This window comes from Excalfactoria chinensis, chromosome Z (assembly GCF_039878825.1).
Source record: "Excalfactoria chinensis isolate bCotChi1 chromosome Z, bCotChi1.hap2, whole genome shotgun sequence".
Taxonomy (NCBI): Eukaryota; Metazoa; Chordata; class Aves; order Galliformes; family Phasianidae; genus Excalfactoria; species Excalfactoria chinensis.
In genome coordinates, this window is record NC_092857.1 from 47,083,936 (window position 1) to 47,103,880 (window position 19,945).

General features: G+C 35.3%; 1 protein-coding gene across 4 annotated transcripts in view; it reads left to right on the forward strand.

Annotated features, from left to right (window-relative positions):
- The window catches only part of PPIP5K2 (diphosphoinositol pentakisphosphate kinase 2), a 51,909-nt gene extending 34,745 nt beyond the window's left edge, over nt 1-17,164 (forward strand). For 2 of the 4 annotated variants that reach the window (XM_072358950.1, XM_072358951.1), the window contains exons 22-31: nt 351-458; nt 544-660; nt 1,372-1,545; nt 3,893-4,066; nt 5,344-5,413; nt 7,394-7,513; nt 8,429-8,491; nt 12,372-12,503; nt 13,823-13,951; nt 15,363-17,164. In XM_072358950.1, coding sequence (XP_072215051.1) covers nt 351-458; nt 544-660; nt 1,372-1,545; nt 3,893-4,066; nt 5,344-5,413; nt 7,394-7,513; nt 8,429-8,491; nt 12,372-12,503; nt 13,823-13,951; nt 15,363-15,466 — 1,191 coding nt within the window. In that variant the 3' untranslated portion in view covers nt 15,467-17,164. The remainder of the gene's footprint in view (nt 1-350; nt 459-543; nt 661-1,371; nt 1,546-3,892; nt 4,067-5,343; nt 5,414-7,393; nt 7,514-8,428; nt 8,492-12,371; nt 12,504-13,822; nt 13,952-15,362) is intronic. The other 2 variants (XM_072358952.1, XM_072358954.1) reach the window with 2 other exon arrangements.
- Nucleotides 17,165-19,945: the final 2,781 nt, after the last annotated feature.

Genomic DNA, 19,945 nt, shown 5'->3' on the forward strand with positions numbered 1-19,945 from the left:
AACGTTTCCCACAGTATACCCACACTATATGAAGGGGATTTTATTGCAAAATAAAAAATTCCAATCAGAAAAATGTTAATGGTGCTTCTGTTTACAAAGCTTTCAACATTATTAACAAAATAACCTGAAAGATACTGTGCGATAAATCCACTTCCTATTCATTTTATGTGTATTTTTACTTTACTTTTTAAGATGTATCTGTAGTTTTTCACTAGCTATAATAGAGCGTCATAAATCTGCTGTTTATGTAAAAACCATCTAAATGGATGAAAATGTAAATCATTAGTCTTTCTAAAGAAAATTGCTGGCTTTTATTTGTCAAGATTCTAATATTTTTTTCTGTTCACAAGGAATCAAAAGATGAACAATGGAAACGAGCTATGGATTACTTAAACGTTGTCAATGAACTCAATTACATGACACAGATTGTTATCATGCTCTATGAGGATCCAAATAAGGTATTTGAAATGCATGAGTACCTTCAGAAACGAGTAATGCTAAGCTACGTATTGAAGTGTAAAACCTATTTATCATTTTCTTCAGGAACTTTCTTCAGAAGAACGTTTTCATGTAGAGCTGCACTTTAGTCCAGGAGCCAAAGGCTGCGAGGAAGATAAAAATTTACCATCTGGATATGGATACAGACCTGCCTCCCGAGAGGTAATAATCAGGTCTTTGTTTCAAGAAAAAGTTGGTTTTTCTGGATGCAGAAATAACTAAAATAAACAGTGGGAAATTTTTAGGTTAAAAATATAAGTGTGATTTTTGTTTTGGTCCACTTTGAGTGAACACAGACACTTTGAGCCTTCTACCTCTTTGCCAGACTGAACTAGGAGTACAAAGTACTCTTTTTAAGAAAGGTGGTAGCAATGCTAGTGTCACATCAATGATATTCTGGCAACTGATGGAAATATTTAAGAAAATAAGGTAGTTCAGCATGCTTGTAAATGTAGATTGTTGGGGACTGCTTAATATCTTCAACATTGCATTTTTAGGTGTGTGGAGTTATCACATGATTTCTGAGAACTGAATGAAAGCAAAGTTGGGAATTAATCCATTGACTTACAGGGCTAGAATTTTACTACCATGTAAGCAGAAAATTGAAATAGGATATGTTGGCTGAATGGTTTGAGTAATTAGGAACCCACTGTACAGGCAGTGGTTAATTAGGAGCAAATACATATGGATTATTAAAGTCTACAGCAATATGTATTTTATAACTAGTTGTAAAAAAAAAAATTGCATATATTAAATATCTTTAAAATCAGCTTGTTTTGTGTTTCTTTCTAGAAGGTTAATTTAGTAACCACTTCTGTCTGCATGATACAAAGTTTGCAGCTAAATTGAAAAGGAATTATTTATTGCTTATAGAATGAAGGCTCGAAGAAGACCTCACATAGAAATGATAGTGATGAGGAGGCACATACATCTAAAAGGGATGAAACAGATCGGTCAGTAGTGATGTTCAAGCCAATGGTGTCAGACCCAATTCATATCCACAGAAAGTCACCCCTTCCGAGATCCAGGAAGATTGGTTCTGTTGAAGTAAGTGTTTATGTTTTGGAGAATATCTTTCACCGAAGTTAACTTCTGTTTGTCTTAACAATAACAAGGGTAATTCTGTTTTCAGTTACACATAGTCTTAAATATGGTGATCCTCCATGGCAGTAATTTGCCTGAAGGATTTTGTTTATATGAATGATTATTTTTCTATGAAAGACTTATTTCCTTTTTTCTTTTTAAGACGTATTATAAAAAATCCATATTTGAAGATGTGTGTTTAGATTGAAAAAGTCTTCATCTTCAAACTAACTTGTATTGCTTCTGTATTCATCCTTGCAAGACATCTGGTATTGGGCACTGAGAAAACCTTCAGGGTGATCATGCAGAGCGGGAATAGAGGGATTGGTGGGGGCTATGTGAGGGGGGTAGAAGAGGAAAGACAAATGTTTTCAGCTGTATTTGTTTTCACGTGGAGTGGAAGTGACTCCACTTGTTCAGCATTTGCATTTGAAGGTAAGAGAATGAATTGTAAGGTGGGTTTTTTTTTTGGGGGGGGGGGGAGGAGAAAGGTTTTTCTTTTTTTTTTCTTTTTTTTTTTTTTTTTTTATGGATGGGGTTTGCATTTCATTAATTCTTTAGATAACAGCTTGAACAGTCTAGTCTCCTGCCTTGAAGGCCATGACATCTAGGTGTGCTTCACGGATATGGCTTTAATGTCACAGAGGTGGGGAATGCATAGCATTGTCACTGATACCATTTGCGCTATTGAGTGGCAAAGCTTCAGTTGGTGCATAGTGGCACTTCTGCGACTTTAATGCTAGAAGCAGACTAACAGCTTCTTATTGCCTCATTTTTAGTTGCTTAAAGCCATCAGAACTTAAGATTCACACCAAAACCTTTTCCTTTCATGATTGTGTTGGGAATGGACTGGTTTGTATGCAATGCAAGTGTTACAGAAGTAAGATTTGCAAGTTACTTGGTGATTAGTAGCGCAGAGAGAAAAAGGTGCATGGTTTCCTCCTGTAAGGATATCTGTATAACTTCATGTGACTTTCATAAATTAACAAAGGTAATAAATGTGAATGTCTTACATTTTCTATCTCCAAATTTTATCATAAACAAATGCTCACAACATCAGTATTTTGGGTTTTTAAATGCTGTTTTCAGTATGATCATGCAAGCTCCCCTCCTAGTTATGAGTTCATATACACAGAAGTTTTTTAGATGATTTATTTTAAACCTTTAACCTTCTTCATTTTCATGAATCATATGGAAGTTACTTTCAAAAGGTAACAATAACGTGAATTGCTAAATTTTGACTGTGAGTAACAAACGTCTGGATAGAATGTGTTCCAGCTTTCAGTGATTTGTCTATTTGCTGGAATATTCAAAGAAGCTTGTTTTTTTCGTGCTTTTTTGTTTTTGTTTTTGTTTGTTTATTTTATTCTGAAGGGAAGTGAAAGTTTCATCTGGCCCACTGAAATCTGCAAAACCAGTATTTGGAATATTTATAAAAAATGGTATTATTCAAGTGTTTTTAAAAAGTGATTTTATTGAAACTTAAACTGCAACTGCCTTGAACCTTTTTGTTTGTTTGTTTGTTTGTTTGTTTGTTTTCATCTTTAAGGCAATTCTCTTTTCCTTTATATCCATTAATTTGAAGGGACACTGTCAGGTGCTAGATGGAAGTTTAAATCTGGGATATAGTCAGTAATATTCCTAATAACATTTCAACTGTGATTGAGTATTGAAAGAAGAGTTGTAGTGCTGAAATCAGAAAGTAAGGCTCATCAGTGTTTGAAATCAAAATCTCAATTGCAAAAAATGTTGTTTGCTAATGATACATGGCAATGTATCTTGTGGGACTCTTAGCTTGATGCTGTCTTCTCTTAAAGTCTTACAGCTGTCTAGCTTCAGATAATGTTTAGAGGGTATTTAGAACTGGAAATCTGCTTGAAGGCAGTTATAAAATTAGTCTGCTAGATAAGGCTATACATAAATTAGAAATAAAAAACACATAATTAAATAGGAAAGCTTGATGTATTTAGATGGGACAGTTAAACAGTATGTCAAGGCACCAATTACTGGTGCCCACTGTTTTTTCTCTCATGCCGTTTAATAAGTAACCTACCAGAAATATGATGAAAGTGTTGTATTAGAATATAATTGATTGAGTGGAACTGATAACTTCCTAGTATTTTAATAACATTTTTCCCTACTCGCTGTTTAATAGTTTTAGAAGTAGTATACAAAAAGTTGCAAGCAGACAGTTTGGTTTTTTGTTTTGTTTTTTTGTTTGTTTGTTTTGTTTTTTCTTTTCTGTTCATTTGGCTCTGTTGAATCTAACTTTGCATGCTTTGCTGTTTTTTGCCCCCTTTCTCACTTCCAGGAAGAGAGCCCCCTGAGTGTGTCTAGCCCAGAGTGTATTGGTACCTGGCTGCATTACACCAGTGGTGTGGGTACTGGGCGTCGAAGACGCAGATCAGGGGAACAAATCACTTCTTCCCCTGTCTCCCCTAAATCATTGGCTTTCACATCCAGTATTTTTGGCTCATGGCAACAGGTTTTTAAACTTTACTTCATTAAACATTATTATGCATTCCAAGCGACAACCAACTGTCTTTAAGGACATCTAATCCCTTGTTATGGATTACAATTGAAGCAAATTCTTCCACTTTTTAAAATGACTTCCCGAGAATGTCTGGGGGAAAAAGAGCAAGTGCATGTTTTTCCACTGAATGTGTTACACACTTTCCTGAAAAATTGGTTTCTTTTTAGGAATTGCAAATGTTACCACAGTAGAAAAGACATGGTCTACTGCCTAATAAAACAGACTTCTGCTTTGGTTTAGTTGTCCTTTAAGACTTTTAAAATGGCATTGCTTAATTTGGTGGTAGGTAAATTGAAATTTAATTTTAGTTTTTTGTTTTTTGTTTGTTTTTTTGTTTTTTTGTTTTTTTAATTAATTTAATTGCAACCAATACCATTTAAAATAATTTATTTGGAACTTCATACCGCTATTCAAAACTTGTTTTGCATTTATCATGTTTTCAGTGGCCTGATATTAACTATTGCAGGGAACAAATTCTAGCACTAATAATTCTTGCGTTCTGTATCTGGAGGTATCTAAAACTCCCCACGCAGTACATCATCCACTGTCCTGTACAATATTTTGAAGATTTTTCTTAAGTATGTGGGGGAGGAAGCAAGACAAAAATGACAATTTTTTAAAATACCAGTGAAGATCTAAGATCCTTTGTATTTCAAGATATTGTTTACCTGTATGACAGTGGATGGTGTACTGTTAATCATACGCTTTTTCTTGGAAAATTTTTGTAATTTCCCTTTTGTGGAAGATTATGAAACTATGTGCATAGGAAAAGTTTATATCAGTGAAGGCTGTGAGCATCTGAAGATTACACTGATTGAGCCCGTGCATGGATCAGTGATTGTATGGTGTCCTCAATAGCCTGTCTGTCTTTCCTTCCCTCCCCTCCTTTTTTCAATACAGGCGCAGTTTAGGAGAGTGAATTTGGTAAAATAAAATAAAATGTCTCAAATGTCTGTTCTCATATCTGTCTTGGTCTGTGTCCCTTCTCATTCTGAATGCTTGCTTTGCATCACTCCATTGCAAGGAACTCATATGTGAAATGGACTCCCTTCAGAAGGGGATATTGCATGATCTTTCATGTTTCCTTTACATATTTTTACTAACACTTATCATACAGCTTATTAACACTTGTCTGTATGGAACAGGCTGCTGTATCAAGTTAAATGGACATTTCATGTTACTGTTCAACCTTCCCTTATTTTTCTGTTGTTTTGTTTTTTTATATTCAGGTCCTATCAGAAAGCAATACTAACTTACGAACACCAAGAACTATTCTGGAACAAAAGCAGAGTGGTCTAGGTATGTGCATACAATTGAAGTTTTCTTTCATGTTAGCAGCTTTTCATCTGCCTGTTGTTCTGCACAGTTGTACATTCTTAAACTTCTGTGTGAATAGGATCTGGTATTGTTTTGCTATCAATAACATGTTGAGTGTCTGCCTATTGAACTGGACAGTTTTCTGCAACAGTAGTTTCTAAGTAAGTCACAACTGAAAAAGAGCAAATTGTTCGCACTATTGACAGGACTGACTGAAAGAGGTAACAGGATCATTTTTATCATAAAGCAGATTTTTGAGATGCAGTTTGTGACTGAAGTTGACACTGAGGTTTTTTGCAAGAATCTTTTGAATAGAAATGACCTACAGTGAAAACTGTTAAAACACATTTCTTGAGGGTGCTTTACCAAGAGGAGGGGGAAAGGGGAACTAACATCAAGTATTGTGATGTGATATATTAGGGTTTTTGCACGCATTCCTTCTCCTAAAATCATTTTCTTCTTTTCAGCATTAGAGCGAATCATGCTGTAATTCAATCAGTTGTTTCAAATTCTTTCAATTCACGTGGTGTTTTTCTGTTGTTTCTTGGGACCTGGAGTTCATATGGCTGAAATATAAAACAATGAAATCTTCCACTAATACAAATCATTACTATATATACTATATTTTTCTGTAAATGTGTCCTTTCATGAAAAAAATAAATTGTACAAAGTGCATAAGTTATATATCTATAACTGAAAGTAGCTTTTTAATTCTCTGTAAAGATCTGGGGTTTTTTTTGTTTGTTTGTTTTTTGTCTTTTTGCATGTCTAATTATTCTGTGATATTTTTCTTCCTACTATATTTTTCCATTAGTAAAATGCATACATCAGGTGCTCTTGTTTATTGAAGTCATTTTTTTTATTGTGTGCTTGCTAAAGTTAAGTAACTGTCTTTTGCCAATGACACAATATGGCTTGTGGAAGTTGATTTATTTCTGTGCTTAGGTCAAGATATTACATTTGATGTTGAAGGCTTTTGCCACAGACCAGGCACCAATTTATTTTGGCTGTGATTAGTCACATGTGCTAGTAATGTTTCCTTTTTGGGTCGTCAAAAGCAATTAAAGGAAGTAGTATTGGATAGATAGTTGGTCTTCTGAAGCAGCCTATCTAAAAGGCAAACGATAAGTCCTGAGCGAAAGCACTTACTTTCAACTGGTAGTTAAGTAAGCAAATGAAGCTTTTTTCCATTTCAGTCATTGTCCAATGTAAATTCCAGATACTGTATATTATGAAAGTTATTTTTCTCTATGTGGCTTTCAGTGATTTGTCGAAACTTCCATTCCAGTGGCAGGATTGTATGAGTTGTAACAAAGGACTGTTACTTGCATGGAGATGTATAAATGTCTTCGCTGGAAAGGAAGTCAAGCTAAACACTGTGAAACATTTTCAGTTTCTAACATTGTCACTGATGGAAGCTGGACTATGAATAGAGCATTTCCGATTTATGTTTTGTAGGGGCTAAGAGGGAAATATTTCCATGTCTGTGGAAATGCATGCATACTTCATTGCAGCCTGTCATCTCAAAAGCTGACTCGGATGAAAGCAATGAGCAGTATTTTCCCAGTTCATATTTGTTTCAGAACTGCAGATTTTAAAGCACACAAGATTCACATCATCTTGCTTTTGTTTTGTTGTTTTGGTTATGTTTACATTAATGCTAACTAGTAACTTTTCTTTACCAAATGTGAAAACAGGATAAGAAGTCACTATGTTAAACTCAGTCCTCTCTTTGCACATATGGCAGAGAGTGCTGTCTCATGAGTAGAAGCACAATAAGTTATGGTAGTTTCAGCCTACAAGTACCTCTCTGACATTACAAGCATATTGTGAACCTGTCCAAGGCACTGCCAAAAGCTGCCTTTTGTGTGGTAAGAGCCATGTGCTTGCATGCTGCATGCATCCCCAATGTGAATGGACGAACACCTGGTTGTTGTATGTATTTTCTCTAACTCCCATCAGGGTCTCACTGTGCGGGCCTGTTTAGCACCTCAGTGCTCGGGGGTTCTTCAAGTGCACCTAACCTACAGGATTATGCTCGTACTCATCGTAAAAAGCTGACTTCTTCTGGCTTCGTAGATGGTATGTGCACACTCTCGCACATGCACGCACAAACCCATGTGCCACATTAAACTTCTAAAGATAAATCTTTTTCTCATGGAATCCTAGAATCCTTTGCCTTAGTATTAGTTATGAGGGGTTCTGTTCTTTCATAATTGCCCATGGCTTGCTTATGTGTAACAACAGCATATTTAATTCTCATTTCTGTCTTGAATTGAACATTAGCTCACAGAATTGTCATACGTGTCAGGAGACTTCAACAAATGCTTTTTGTTTGTTTGTTTGTTTTTTAAGAAAACCAAGATTTTAGTTTTGAATTTCTTTTATCATTTTAAATGTCAGGTTTTATCATCAATTATTGATCTTGAAGTAAGTTACTTGGAGCATATGCAAGAAATGAAAGAAATGACAAAGTGATAATTTAAATACTGATGGTGAAAATTTTAGGATTCCTGACTTGTTTTTCAGTGGGGTTTGGATTACAAAAGAGCAGGAGGTTTTCGGTTTTTAATAATCTGGGGTAGAGAAGAAAGTTTATCACTAGATTTCAGAACATAAAAGTGCCAAAGGACACCTTTATAGCTCTGAGGTGAGATGGTATTCATGCTGTTTCCCCCTCACCGTTCACTACTCAATGTTCAACTCAAACTTGATATAACGTTGTATGCCAGAATCACCAGCTCATTCTGCTTGTTTTCATACACTTCATTACACATCTTGTAGTTAGCAGCAATCCAAATTTTCTTCTTTTTAACCTCTATTTAGATTTTAGCCCTTTTCCTCGGTCCCTTCTGCATGCCACTCAGTTCTAATGCCTTCTCATCTTTTTTTTTTTTTTTTTTTTTTTTTTTCCCATTCCTCTTCTTTTCCTTTTTAAAAATGTCCCTCTTTTGGTAGCTGTTACAAATTTCAGGTACCTGTTTTTCTCTTTCTTAGACACCACACGCGGTTCTGCTGTTAAAAGGTTTTCTATCTCATTTGCTCGACACCCAACCAATGGTACGTTTTGCTTTTATTTTAAAAACAAAAACAAAAGGTTCCTTGCTTCATCCCTTTTATTTTTATTTCAAATATGGGGTGTACAGTATCATCCAGCCGTCTGTCATTCCTAACTTCAAGCACAATTCCAAATATATTTGTAATCATTAGATATCCTAATCCACTTCTCTGCCATTCATTAGTTAAAATATAACATCAAAATTCATTCCTCAGAAAAATTCTTAAAATAATTGAAGAACTACTGTTAATCATGATCTCTGTGATAAATTATTCTTCCAAATTTCTCATATAATCAAGACTGTATGGAGCAAGATAAGAGCAGAAATAAATCTGATCTTTATTGGGCACACACTTCTTGATAGCTGCTGCTGCATCTTCTTCATCCTGCTGAGCTGTTTCCCCGATACAGAATCAGCCTCTTGATTCTAAAATAAACCACTGAAATGACAACTCGAGTTTATTACTATCTTCTTGACCTGGTGCTAAATTTAAAAAAAAAAAAAAAAAAAAAAAAGCAGACACTTTATTTCCATTTCTGCTTAATTGTTACATTTATCATCTGACAAAAGTTTATTTTACCTTTTCACATGTCTCATCAGATGTGCAAATTACTTACATGTTGCACTAAAAAAAATCATAGCAAGAGAATTGCTTCTTGCTTTCATTGACGTTTTGAGCTTCAAGAGTGAGAGTTAGACTGTCTTCACAATAACAAAAAAGGTGTCATTTAACACACAGGTCAGAGGTACATCTTTCTCTTTCTCAGCAAAATATTTCCTGCCTAACTTTACACACGATTAAAAAGGACCAAAACATATCCTGTTCATGAAAACCAAACTCAGTCTTCAGTATCCACCTGATCTTAATGTAGCTTTTCCAGATTTCTTAATTGTAGCTTTAAAATACACAGGCCACTGGCTGAGCTCAGTGATGAAGACAGCATTGAAACTGCAGTAGAAATCATCAGCATTTTTGTGTTAGCTTCAAAATTGTTTAGAAACAAGGTTAAAGAAATAGTATGATTTTGTTTTTCTTTGCTAAGAAGCAAGGGTAGTCTTTCACAATATTCACTTGGAGTACATAGGGAGTTTTTTTGCACTTCACTGATTATTGAAGGGAAAACTGGTATGCTAGGAAAAATAGGAACCCATTATTTATCTTTAGAATCAAATCAAGTAGTATTTCCAAAACATACAAGGTCAGAAAGAGCTGCATTTGAATATCAATATAATAATTGGTTCCATTTAGCAATCTTTTCTTTTCTTTCTTTTTTTTTTTTTTTGTGTGACTGCATTCTTTAAAAATAGATCTAAATTGCTTTTAATGAATGCATTGATTGTCCTGATTCATTAAATACAGATGTTTTACCACACATCTTTTACAAGACGAATGCATGCTCCATGAGCTCTTGTAGTATCTGAATACGTTGCAGGTTTCTGAGTTCTCTACTAACATAAGGACATGTTGGTGTTTTGTCTGTCCCATGGACTGTTATTTTGGTTCTCTTCGTCCCTTTCGCTCTGTTGTTTTTTTTTTTCTGACTTTTATGTTGTTATCACACCCTTTAACTCACATCAGACTCCTCCCTCTCCCACCATCTTTAGTTCAAGGAACATGGTGAAACAAGTATCTTCTGACAGTGCTTTACCTTATTTTCTGGGCCTCTGTGCAGAACACCCACACCTCTTTAGGTGCTGGTCCATTTCCTCTGTGGAATTTCTAGGCTCCAGTGGTATGTCTCTATAGCTTTTAAGTGTAAGGCAGCAGGGTGGCTTTTTGAGATGCCGCGTAACCCTTTCATTGTCTTGCATTTCGATGGGATGTTTTATCAGTCAAAGTAGGCAAAACTCAAAAGTTGTTAGTTTACAGGATATTGCTTTTTTTGATGGGATACTGTCAGGCTTTTTCATCTTTAAAATTCAAATTTATTTGTTGTAAAATTATATTTAAAAAAAAAAAAAAAAGTTTAATACTTTATAGAATATTCAAATAAAACACTGTGGACTGATTTGCAAGATATCTTTTAAGTCCTGTCAGCTGTGAAGATATTGCAGCAACATGCTGGTATATGGCTATCAGCAGAATTGTCAAAACTGAATGAAAAGCTATGAAGGGGCAAATTCCTGAAAGAAAAATGTTGGGTTTTTTGTGTTGTTTTTTTCTTCTTTTTTTTTTTTTTTTTTTTTTTTTTTTTTTCTCTTTGTGAAGACTGTGAGTGCACTTGAAATTCATTTATGGTTTTTTATAACACAGCACTGTCACAGTAATAGTTTTTAAAAAGGTAACCTGACATTGTCCCGCTACTTTCATTGGAAAATTATTAAAAAAAAACACCAAACTCATTCAAATGATTGAGTGACTGTGATTTTTCTGTCAGTGCAAAGAGAGAAGTCTTAACCTATACTGTAAGCAAAGAAAGGGTTTGCGCTTCGCATGCATGCATAGTTACTTAAGATATTAACATGTATGCCAATCATATTTTACTGCTTACACTGAAACTTAAGTCATTGTGTTGACATGAAAATAGAAACAAAATATGTGGCGGTGTTCCTTTTGTATATGAGAACAAAGTTTCCATGAAATGCATAATTTTATTTGTAGTATAAATGAAGCCGACACAAGTGCGCTTTGGTTGACTGTATATTTGGAGTGACTGTCCCTCCAGCTTAATGGCCAATGTGGATCCAAATATAAAAATAGGCATTTTCAGCATGAATTTTTTCTTCTTTGTGCAAAGCACTGAATGAGTGAATGAGAAACACTGGATAACAGAGGAATATTGATGCTTATTTGTCTGGGGGGAGGGAACAGTTCATAGTCATAACGCTATCGCTAATAAATGTACCTTGAACTGAAACTCTAAACATTACTTCATTCACTATTGTTTCTTCATTTAAATATACCTTTTTTAAATGTAGCAACTGTAAATTCACAGTTTTTAATTTCAAAGTTGTAATGTTACAGCTGTATGTTGAAAATACTAATGGGTGTATTTTCTGCTTTTGAAATGCAATTGGATGAAGAGCTGTTCATTGAGTTACCAAATGTGCACCAGTTTACAGAATTGTAGGGTGCTTTGTTTTTGTTTTTGTTTTCCAAGATATGTTTAAATACGTGTCCTTACCTTAGTAATAGGAATATGCATGGTTGCCTTATACTAATACAGAAAAGCAAAGTCTAAAGAACTTTTAGATTTTGGTTTGGAAATACGTACCTCGTCTAATGTATGAAACTTCTAGTATTTTAAGTAAGGTTTTAAAATGCCTGAAGGTAGGTGTAAAACAAAGTTAATACTCATTAACAAAAGGTAGGCAAGTGCAAATAGTGTTTTTCCTTTGATACACGAGGCTACAGTTCGTTTGCAGAGAATAATGAAGGTGATAGGATTTGAATTCGTAAAATCTATTTCTTCCTGAAAATTGTAGCGTTTGTAGTTCTTATCCTGGCTAACTGCAACACAGCTGTCTTACTGCACTTACACAAATAAGTCACCTATGTGTTGTTCTGCGAGGAACGTGAATGAATAGGAGGAATACTGCCGTACCTGACTTTTTGTTGTTGTTTTTTTTTTTTTTTTTTAAACTATGTTTGTCTTAGAGGAAGGTTATCTTTCATTAACTAATTTGGTAGTAGGGTATGACTGTAAAGTTTGTAGACCATGCATGGGATTTATATCCCATGATATGCTGTATGGTACCTCGAGTTTTGTGTATCCTGGAAACTGGAACATCTTGTTCCAACTCCTGTAATATTTAATATGATTTCAACAGTACTATGTCTGCATGTGCTCTTTGTCGTGGATTAATTCTTGCTGATGCAATAGCTTAAATCCTTTTCTAAGTCTGGAAATCTCTTTTTTTTTTATTATTTTTTCTTACAGGTTTTGAACTATATTCCATGGTGCCTTCTATTTGCCCTTTGGAAACTCTTCACAATTCCCTGTCTCTGAAGCAGGTGGATGAATTTCTTGCCTCTGTTGCTGCTCCATCAAAGGAAAACCTACAGGAGACATGTACTGGTTTTAGTTTGTAATTCTGCTCACTTTAAATTGTTAGACGTTGTCTAGTGAATCTGTCTAGTATACTACAGCTAGTAAGAAGACTAAGAATATTGCTAAAAAAGGGGAAAAGAAATAACATTAATGACACTGCGAAAAAATTTCAGTGTATCTCACTGTATAGACACTGTCGTTATCCAACAATGTGAGGCTTCTGTTGACTTTTATAGTAGACTAGGGACTTTGCAAAATCATAATTAATTTATTTCTTCACATTAAGAACTTGTCTGCGTTGTCCACATTGATAGTTGATTGATAAGGAATCCTTTCTAGTGAGCATGCAGTATTTCTGGCTTTGTGTTGTACCATTGTACTAGAGCAACCTCAGGAGATGAGTTGCCTTTCGTTTCTTTAAGCTATTTCTCTATTTATTTCAGCATTGCTTAGCGTTTAACCTGTAGAATGCTTTGCCATTACTCCGTATTTTGTTTTTTTTTAATAGTTTGTGCAGTGTGTTTAATGTTTCAGTGGTCTGGAAGGTAAATGAAAACTGAGTTTTGTACGTGTGTGGTTGTGTCTGGGAAGATGGTTTCTCATTGCAAGACTACTGCTGTTTCTTCAAAAGCAGTTTCAGTAGGGTCCAGTTCACCACTTGTTAGGGCAGTTATAATTTGTATGTCAGGTGAGAAGGGAGATAAATTAAGAAAACTGATTTTACTGGAAAAGATCTCAGTAGGTTGTAAGTATATCAAAGTTATCAGCTATTTAAAATGCCAACGCTGGTTGGGAAGACAGCGTTACTTCTTCAGTAGCAGCTCAAGACTTCCCCATACACCAGGCATGACAGTATTTTTAAAGTATTCCTGTGGTGTTCTGGTTATCACCAGTTGGAAATCTGACCTGACAGAATTGAGGGCATAGGTGCTTTGTTCCCCCTCTGCTTTCTTACAGTGCATGCAGTTGTCTGGAGAGTAATGCATTGTACGCACACTTCATTCACATTTTGTATTAAATATACATTCCAGTGCAATCTTCGTAACCTGTGGGGAAGTAGCATTAATGCCATTGTTTTCTGTCAAGGCAGTTATTCCTGAAACTTGGGTTAGTGACGGCATGAAGTTATATCACTTTCCAAAGTAAATTGCTAAAAATTTTTTACTGGCAATGCAGTAGTCAAATATGTAGCTGAGTTCCTTGTTGTATAACAGTGGCTTTTATAGAACATGACAGATAGCAGATAGATACAAAACAGAGAACAGTATTGTAGCTACAATTCTTAGTAGTTTGCAAAGCTGAGAGTTTTTACTGTTAATGTTTTTTATTTTGCTTTTCAGCTTCTCCAACTTACATGAGTCCATTGTCGGGAAGAAAAATGTCATTGAATACATACACCCCTGCAAAGATTCAACCCACGCCACTTGAAACTTTGCCTGAAAAGCCAGCAATAGAGAAACCAACCTCACGTAAGTAATTTCTGTCAGGGGCAGAATTGTGAAACTGCATTAAATTATTTCCATCAGTATTTTCGTTTGGTTGGTCGGCTTTTCTTACATATCACATTGTTTCTGAGTGCAGCTATTCCTTAACGTTCTTTTGTGTAGGTGGGATCACTGTGTGGGTCAATTTGAACTCGGTCCTGTTGCACAAATAGTTTTAATGATAAAACTGTACTAGTCATTATTTTCTCTTTTTTTCTCTGAGATGTCAGAAAGGATTTCTGTTGTGTCAGAATTGATAGTTGTTCATTTTGAAGTATGACAACAATATCTGGCTATCCCCAAGTGAGACAAGCAGAGGTAAATTACTTAAATGCTAGAATTTCTACCATGAAGTTTAGCAATGATCCAACAAAAGAAGCTGACTGTTTCTCACCGAAGATCTCCTCTTGACAAATCTGAATAAGGAAGAAAAACGTCCTGGATAATTCAGATGCTGCTGCTTCATGCATGAATTTTGATCACTTAAAGAAAAACTTCCACACAAAGCTTGTAGATGCAGAAATTTTATATACATGTAAAGGAGATCAAAGGAAAATAATGTTTTTAATGCCTTTTAAAATATCATCATCTTGCTGCACACAGAATATTCTTCCCTTAGCAATAAAAATCACACACACGAACAGGGTAAAAAGCTTTCTTCTTTTTAAATGTTGTGGGTTTTCTTTGTTTTGTTTTTTGAGTTCAGCTGCTCATTGGTATACAGACCAGAAGCTGCAACCATACTTGCAAAAGAAGAAAAAAAAATACATTTTTACCCTTTTTGACGTAAGCTGAAAACATTACATGATAGATTTTTCTTTGAGTTATGCAATCTGTGGATGCAGTTTGTTTGCAGTATCCCAGGCTTTGTATAGTAGCTGGGACCTACAGGCCCTTTATCTGAAAAACGGTTTTAGAGTCAACGTCATTCCGTGTATTTGCTTTACAAGTACTTTTTGTGATATAGATATTATACTGAACATATGTTCTTATATATTCTTTTGCTTAAGGTTAGTCCATTTACATATGGTAACAGGTATTCAAAATTGAAAATTACAATACAAAAGTAGTTTATTTAAACGAGTGGAAGGTAGTACATAAAAGATTTTTTAAAAGATGCATTTACGCCTTTTCAGAAAGCATCACCTGAGATCTTCAAGGCCTTTGTGAGGAAGTTCACCTTCCTCTGGTGGTACACAAGGCAAGAATGTTTTATTGGAAATGTGAGGTGCTGAGATCAACAGCAGTTCCTTTTGTTCTTTTTATATCTCAGTGTCAAGACAGTATGCTGTTTCTTATGAAACAATGCTTTCCTCGAAGTTTTCTTGCTTCTGATGTTTTAGTGTTGATATTATTTAGGATAAAATCTAATAATTTATTTTCTTTATCTGTACAGCATCCAGTGAATCTTCTGTCTGTGTACCTGATGTTAAGCTGTCTGTTGAAGAAGCCTCGCTAGATGCAGAACTTAGTAGTGACACTCTTTCTGAGAATAAGTGAATTTGATCAGGAAAAAAAACTGGAAGAAACTTCTTAAACAAGTTTTTAGTGTTCATTCAAATAAGTAACAGATCATGCAAAAGCCATTCATGTCTGCAATTTATAGTGCATTTAAGAACCCTCTGTTAAAACAAGGTTAATTAATGTGCATTGTACATAGGTTTGTCAAATGTCTTTTCTCACTTTCTAAAAATTTCAGGAAGTGCATCTGTTTATTAGTTTGAACTGCACACCTCTAGAGAAAAAGCTGCACAAGAACCTTTTTATTGTCTTCAGATATTGACTGTAAACTTGTACAAAAGTGGGATGTGTTACAGAGGCTCTGTTGATGTCACTGTAATGAAGTGTTGTCTGTTGTCAGTATGAGCTTCTATTTTCAGGAGTTTATAATTCGCCTGCGAATTTCTTTTGTGGGCTGAAATGTAACACACGTCTTGGCTAAAAGCTTTTTTCCTTTTTTTTTCTTTTTTTTTTTTCTTTTCTTTTTTTTAAACTACATTTCCAAAGAGGTCTCTTTTGCCTGTTTTTTGAAATAAGCAGGTGATTTCTGCATTTGAACAATTTTATATCATATATGCTGCAATAATTAGGCATGATGGAGTGAGTCCATGTACTTCTACTTTTGAGTCTCCTTATTTTTATCTTGTGTTTACGTCAGAATTTACCTATGACATTCAAAGTACCTTCTCTTCTGTTGTTTAGTATACATGCTTGTATACGGGTACTTGTATATCATCCAGCAGATAAAACTGTCTTTTATATGTTTTTATCAAAAAAAAAAAAAAAAAAAGTCTTTTGTTTACTAAGAGCACAGCTTTATTTGCTTTGCCATATGTTTCTACAGAAATATGATGTTAAAAAGCAGGGTTTATAAAAAGAGAAAAGGTTACAGCTAGTCTGCTAGTAAGTTTATCTTAAAAATTGTAAATATTTTGTCTGTACTTTATTTCCATCCCTTCAGAGTAAAGAGAGAGTGTGATCTGCCAGGACTCAGTTGCTGATGTTGCAAAATACTCAGGCTTGAGCATGGCATGGGGATTTCCTTAACCTTGTCCTTCCAACCTAGGGGATAGACAGCAGCTCTCATTAAAGGACATCAATGATTCTGTAAGATCTGTGAGAAGCATTACTGTGTCAGTGGAACCTCGAGTTACTGGATTATATAATCATTCAGTCTCAGCAGTTCTGTCATTTTCTGTGGCATGACGAACCGCTGATGATTACACTTATTCCAAATGTATGAAAATAGTGTCCACTTTTTTTTCCATTAGTGTGGCAGATAATTATTACTGACTTAATAAGTTACGAGTTAAAGTTTCATGTTCAAGTTGCATAGCCTCTGAGCAATATTTTTTCAGTAGGGCTCTTTCTCATCTCCAGAGCCAGTGCAACTGTAACTTTATTCACCTTGCCACAGGGTCTATGACTTTACCACATGGGAAATAGCTTCAGCTCAATGATTATAAAAACTGCTGGTTAAATACCAAAAATATGAAGGTTTTCACAGCTATGTACTTAAAACATTTCATTTTTGTAGTGTAACTGTTATTGACAGTGTTTGTCTTGCACTCAACTGAATGTACACATTGTTTACCGTTCAAAGAAATACTGTTAAAAGTATGCGTACCATTCCAGTCAACCAAAGCTGTGGCATAACTTTTTTTTAATGTGCTCCTAAATAAAAGCAAGGCCATTGGCAACTTGTGTCCTCTTTCTATCTTTGAAGCGTCGTAAAGTGTCGTGAATCAGTCTTAATCGATCTTAGTGGGGACAAAAAACAATGCAAATATGCCACTAGTGTATAGAGGAGCCAGACTTACTCCTGGTGGTTGAAGACATAACGCGTTTACCATTTGTTGCTGACAGCACTCTGCACAAAGGCACAAAGTCAAGTGGTCGCACTTTCTACTGTGCATCCTGATGTTCCAGAGATAACATTAAGCGCACAGTCACTGTGGGTGCTTTTCTGTTTACATATGCTGCTCTGGCAGAATAAGGATTGTACCACACAGACTCACTGTGCATTCTCCCCTTCAGAACCTATTTCATTATGTAATTCAACTTTCTCTCTCCCATTACGTTTTCTTGTGAATGTGTAGATATGATAGAGGTCTCAAGGATTACGTTCACTGAAAATCAGTGCTTAAATTTGATAACTCCTGAAATGCTATTGCACAGATAGTGTAGTATAAGTAGACATTGTTTCCTCCAAGAGAGCAAAACCCAAAAATATTGGCTAAAACTTGTGCAATTTCTGAAATCTTTTTTTTTTTTAATTTTGTTTGTTTGTTACAATAAAGACACGACTTTGAGTTCTTTTTCTACTTGCAACTAGACTTCGTTAAGAAAAATCAAATGTGCTTTCATAGTTCAGTTTTGTAGGAATTTACATTAGTAGGCCTAAGGAGTAAAGAGAAAGGCAAACAAAACGTACTGATCAGGTGAGCTGATCAGTAGCATCAAAACCAGCAGAGTTCAGAGGTAGGATAGCAGAAGAGCTACAAGTAATATTTTAAAGACCCATTTCAATACCATAGGGTATTCAAGTAGACAAATGTTATGATCAAACAGTGGTCTGTTACCTAAGAAGCCTCGGGTTTCTCTTGTTCATGTGTACTGTTTTTTAATCAGCATACACCTAAAGAGAAAACAGCGAAGACCTTATGAACAGTCAGTTCTGGAAAAACTGAGAGGTGGTGTAAGAAGCAAAGGCTACTGCTCGGTATTTATCTTTCTTTTATTATTCAAATAATGGTTTTCATTTTGCTTGTTGACACATTTCGCTATTTTCAAATACAAATTAGTGGTCTTCCACACTTATTCCCACAAAATTCAGATGAGGTGTCTGCTCCAAAATAAAAACTAACGTAATGAAGCAACAATCCAGTTTGCATTTCTGTGGAAAAGAGGTGTCAAATTTTAAAAATAGAACTTAATTAAATTACATTGAAATAAATTTTAAATAAAGAAATAAACCCCAGAACACTCTGGGGTTTATTACTCCGGACCATATACTATAATATCTCCATTAGCACTGTGACTCATCATTTTTAAACTGAACTGTGCTGCGGTCTAATGGAATAGAGTTCCATTCAGGGTAGCAAAGGGTTGGTATTCCAGCACTGACATTCCCTATAAAGTAGCCTGCAGAAAGTCTAGCTCAGTGCTCAAATGATGTGCAGGTCTGTCCCTGATGAGTGATTCTTCCTTCAGTGAATAAGCTGAAGAATTACGGAATATGAGAGCCTTGCAAATAACCTCAGAGAGGTCAGTATGTGTTATATGTGTGTGCAGCAGCTTGCTTGAAGTTTGGACTACTATCCACTACTCTTGAACAGCATGAACAGTGCTGGAAACCAGAACGTGGGCGGAATCGAAGATGATCATAAAACCCTGGGAGCACAAGGGAAGGATAGTCATGCCCAAGTTATCTTCTTGATTTTCCACCTGGAAAAAAGAGGGAATCCAGAAATAGATGCATAATGCATATCAGTTCTTGGCTATGTGGACAGTGACCACACAAGGGTTTTGGTTTTTATTACAGTGGGACTTTCAGTGAAGATCATAACCTGTTAGAGAAGGATGGGATCCGGCTGCTTAGAAGAGACAGGGCAATATTTGGCATCAGGCTTTTCTTCTCTAAAGTGCCTGCATACCAATGCATGCAGCATGGGAAATAAACAGGAAGACCTAGTTAACTGTGTGCAGTTGTAAGGCCGCGATCTCACTGTAGTCATAGAGACATGGTGAGATATATGACTGTAATGGCACTGGTTCTTATGCGGAATTCAGTGCATTGTTTCTCCCAAATTGCTCCAAATCTTCCCCTTCACAGTTAAATTTGAAATCCTATTGTAGAATACAGTGCATGTTTCCATGTTGGTTGGCTGTAATAATTTCTTTGATATACTCTGAATCAGAGTGGGTAGTGACTGAACATCTGCAAAACATACAAAACTCCAAAAAACACATCCTATTTCAAGTACTTTCCAGTGCTTACCTCCTCCATCTGAACATGAAGAAATAAACTCAGCCTTGCATAAGTAGCCGACATTCCTATTGAAGTCAGCTTAATTGTGCAAAAAAGGAAATTGGCCTCAGAAAGCAAATTAAAGAATACTTTTCATGCTCTCTGAAATTCTTTTTTAACTTGGTATATAGGATATAAAGGTGGGATTAATCAGTTACGTCCTTAAGACACTCTAAGTTCTAAATAAATTGTTGCTGTAGCTACGTTTAACTTAGCCAAATCCTGTTAAGATCTGTTAAAAAAAAAAAAAAAAGATGGAGATTTAGGTTTTGTATGGCAAATTTTGCTACGTTATATTACAATTACTCATCACAGAATTACAGGAGATATATTTTTAACTTCTATTATAAAAATACTCAAGATTTTCATATTTGTTTGTTTTTTTCCTTCTTCATAAGGTCAGCCCCACTATTTCAACCATACCCTCTCAGGACTGTTTTTCTCTCTTC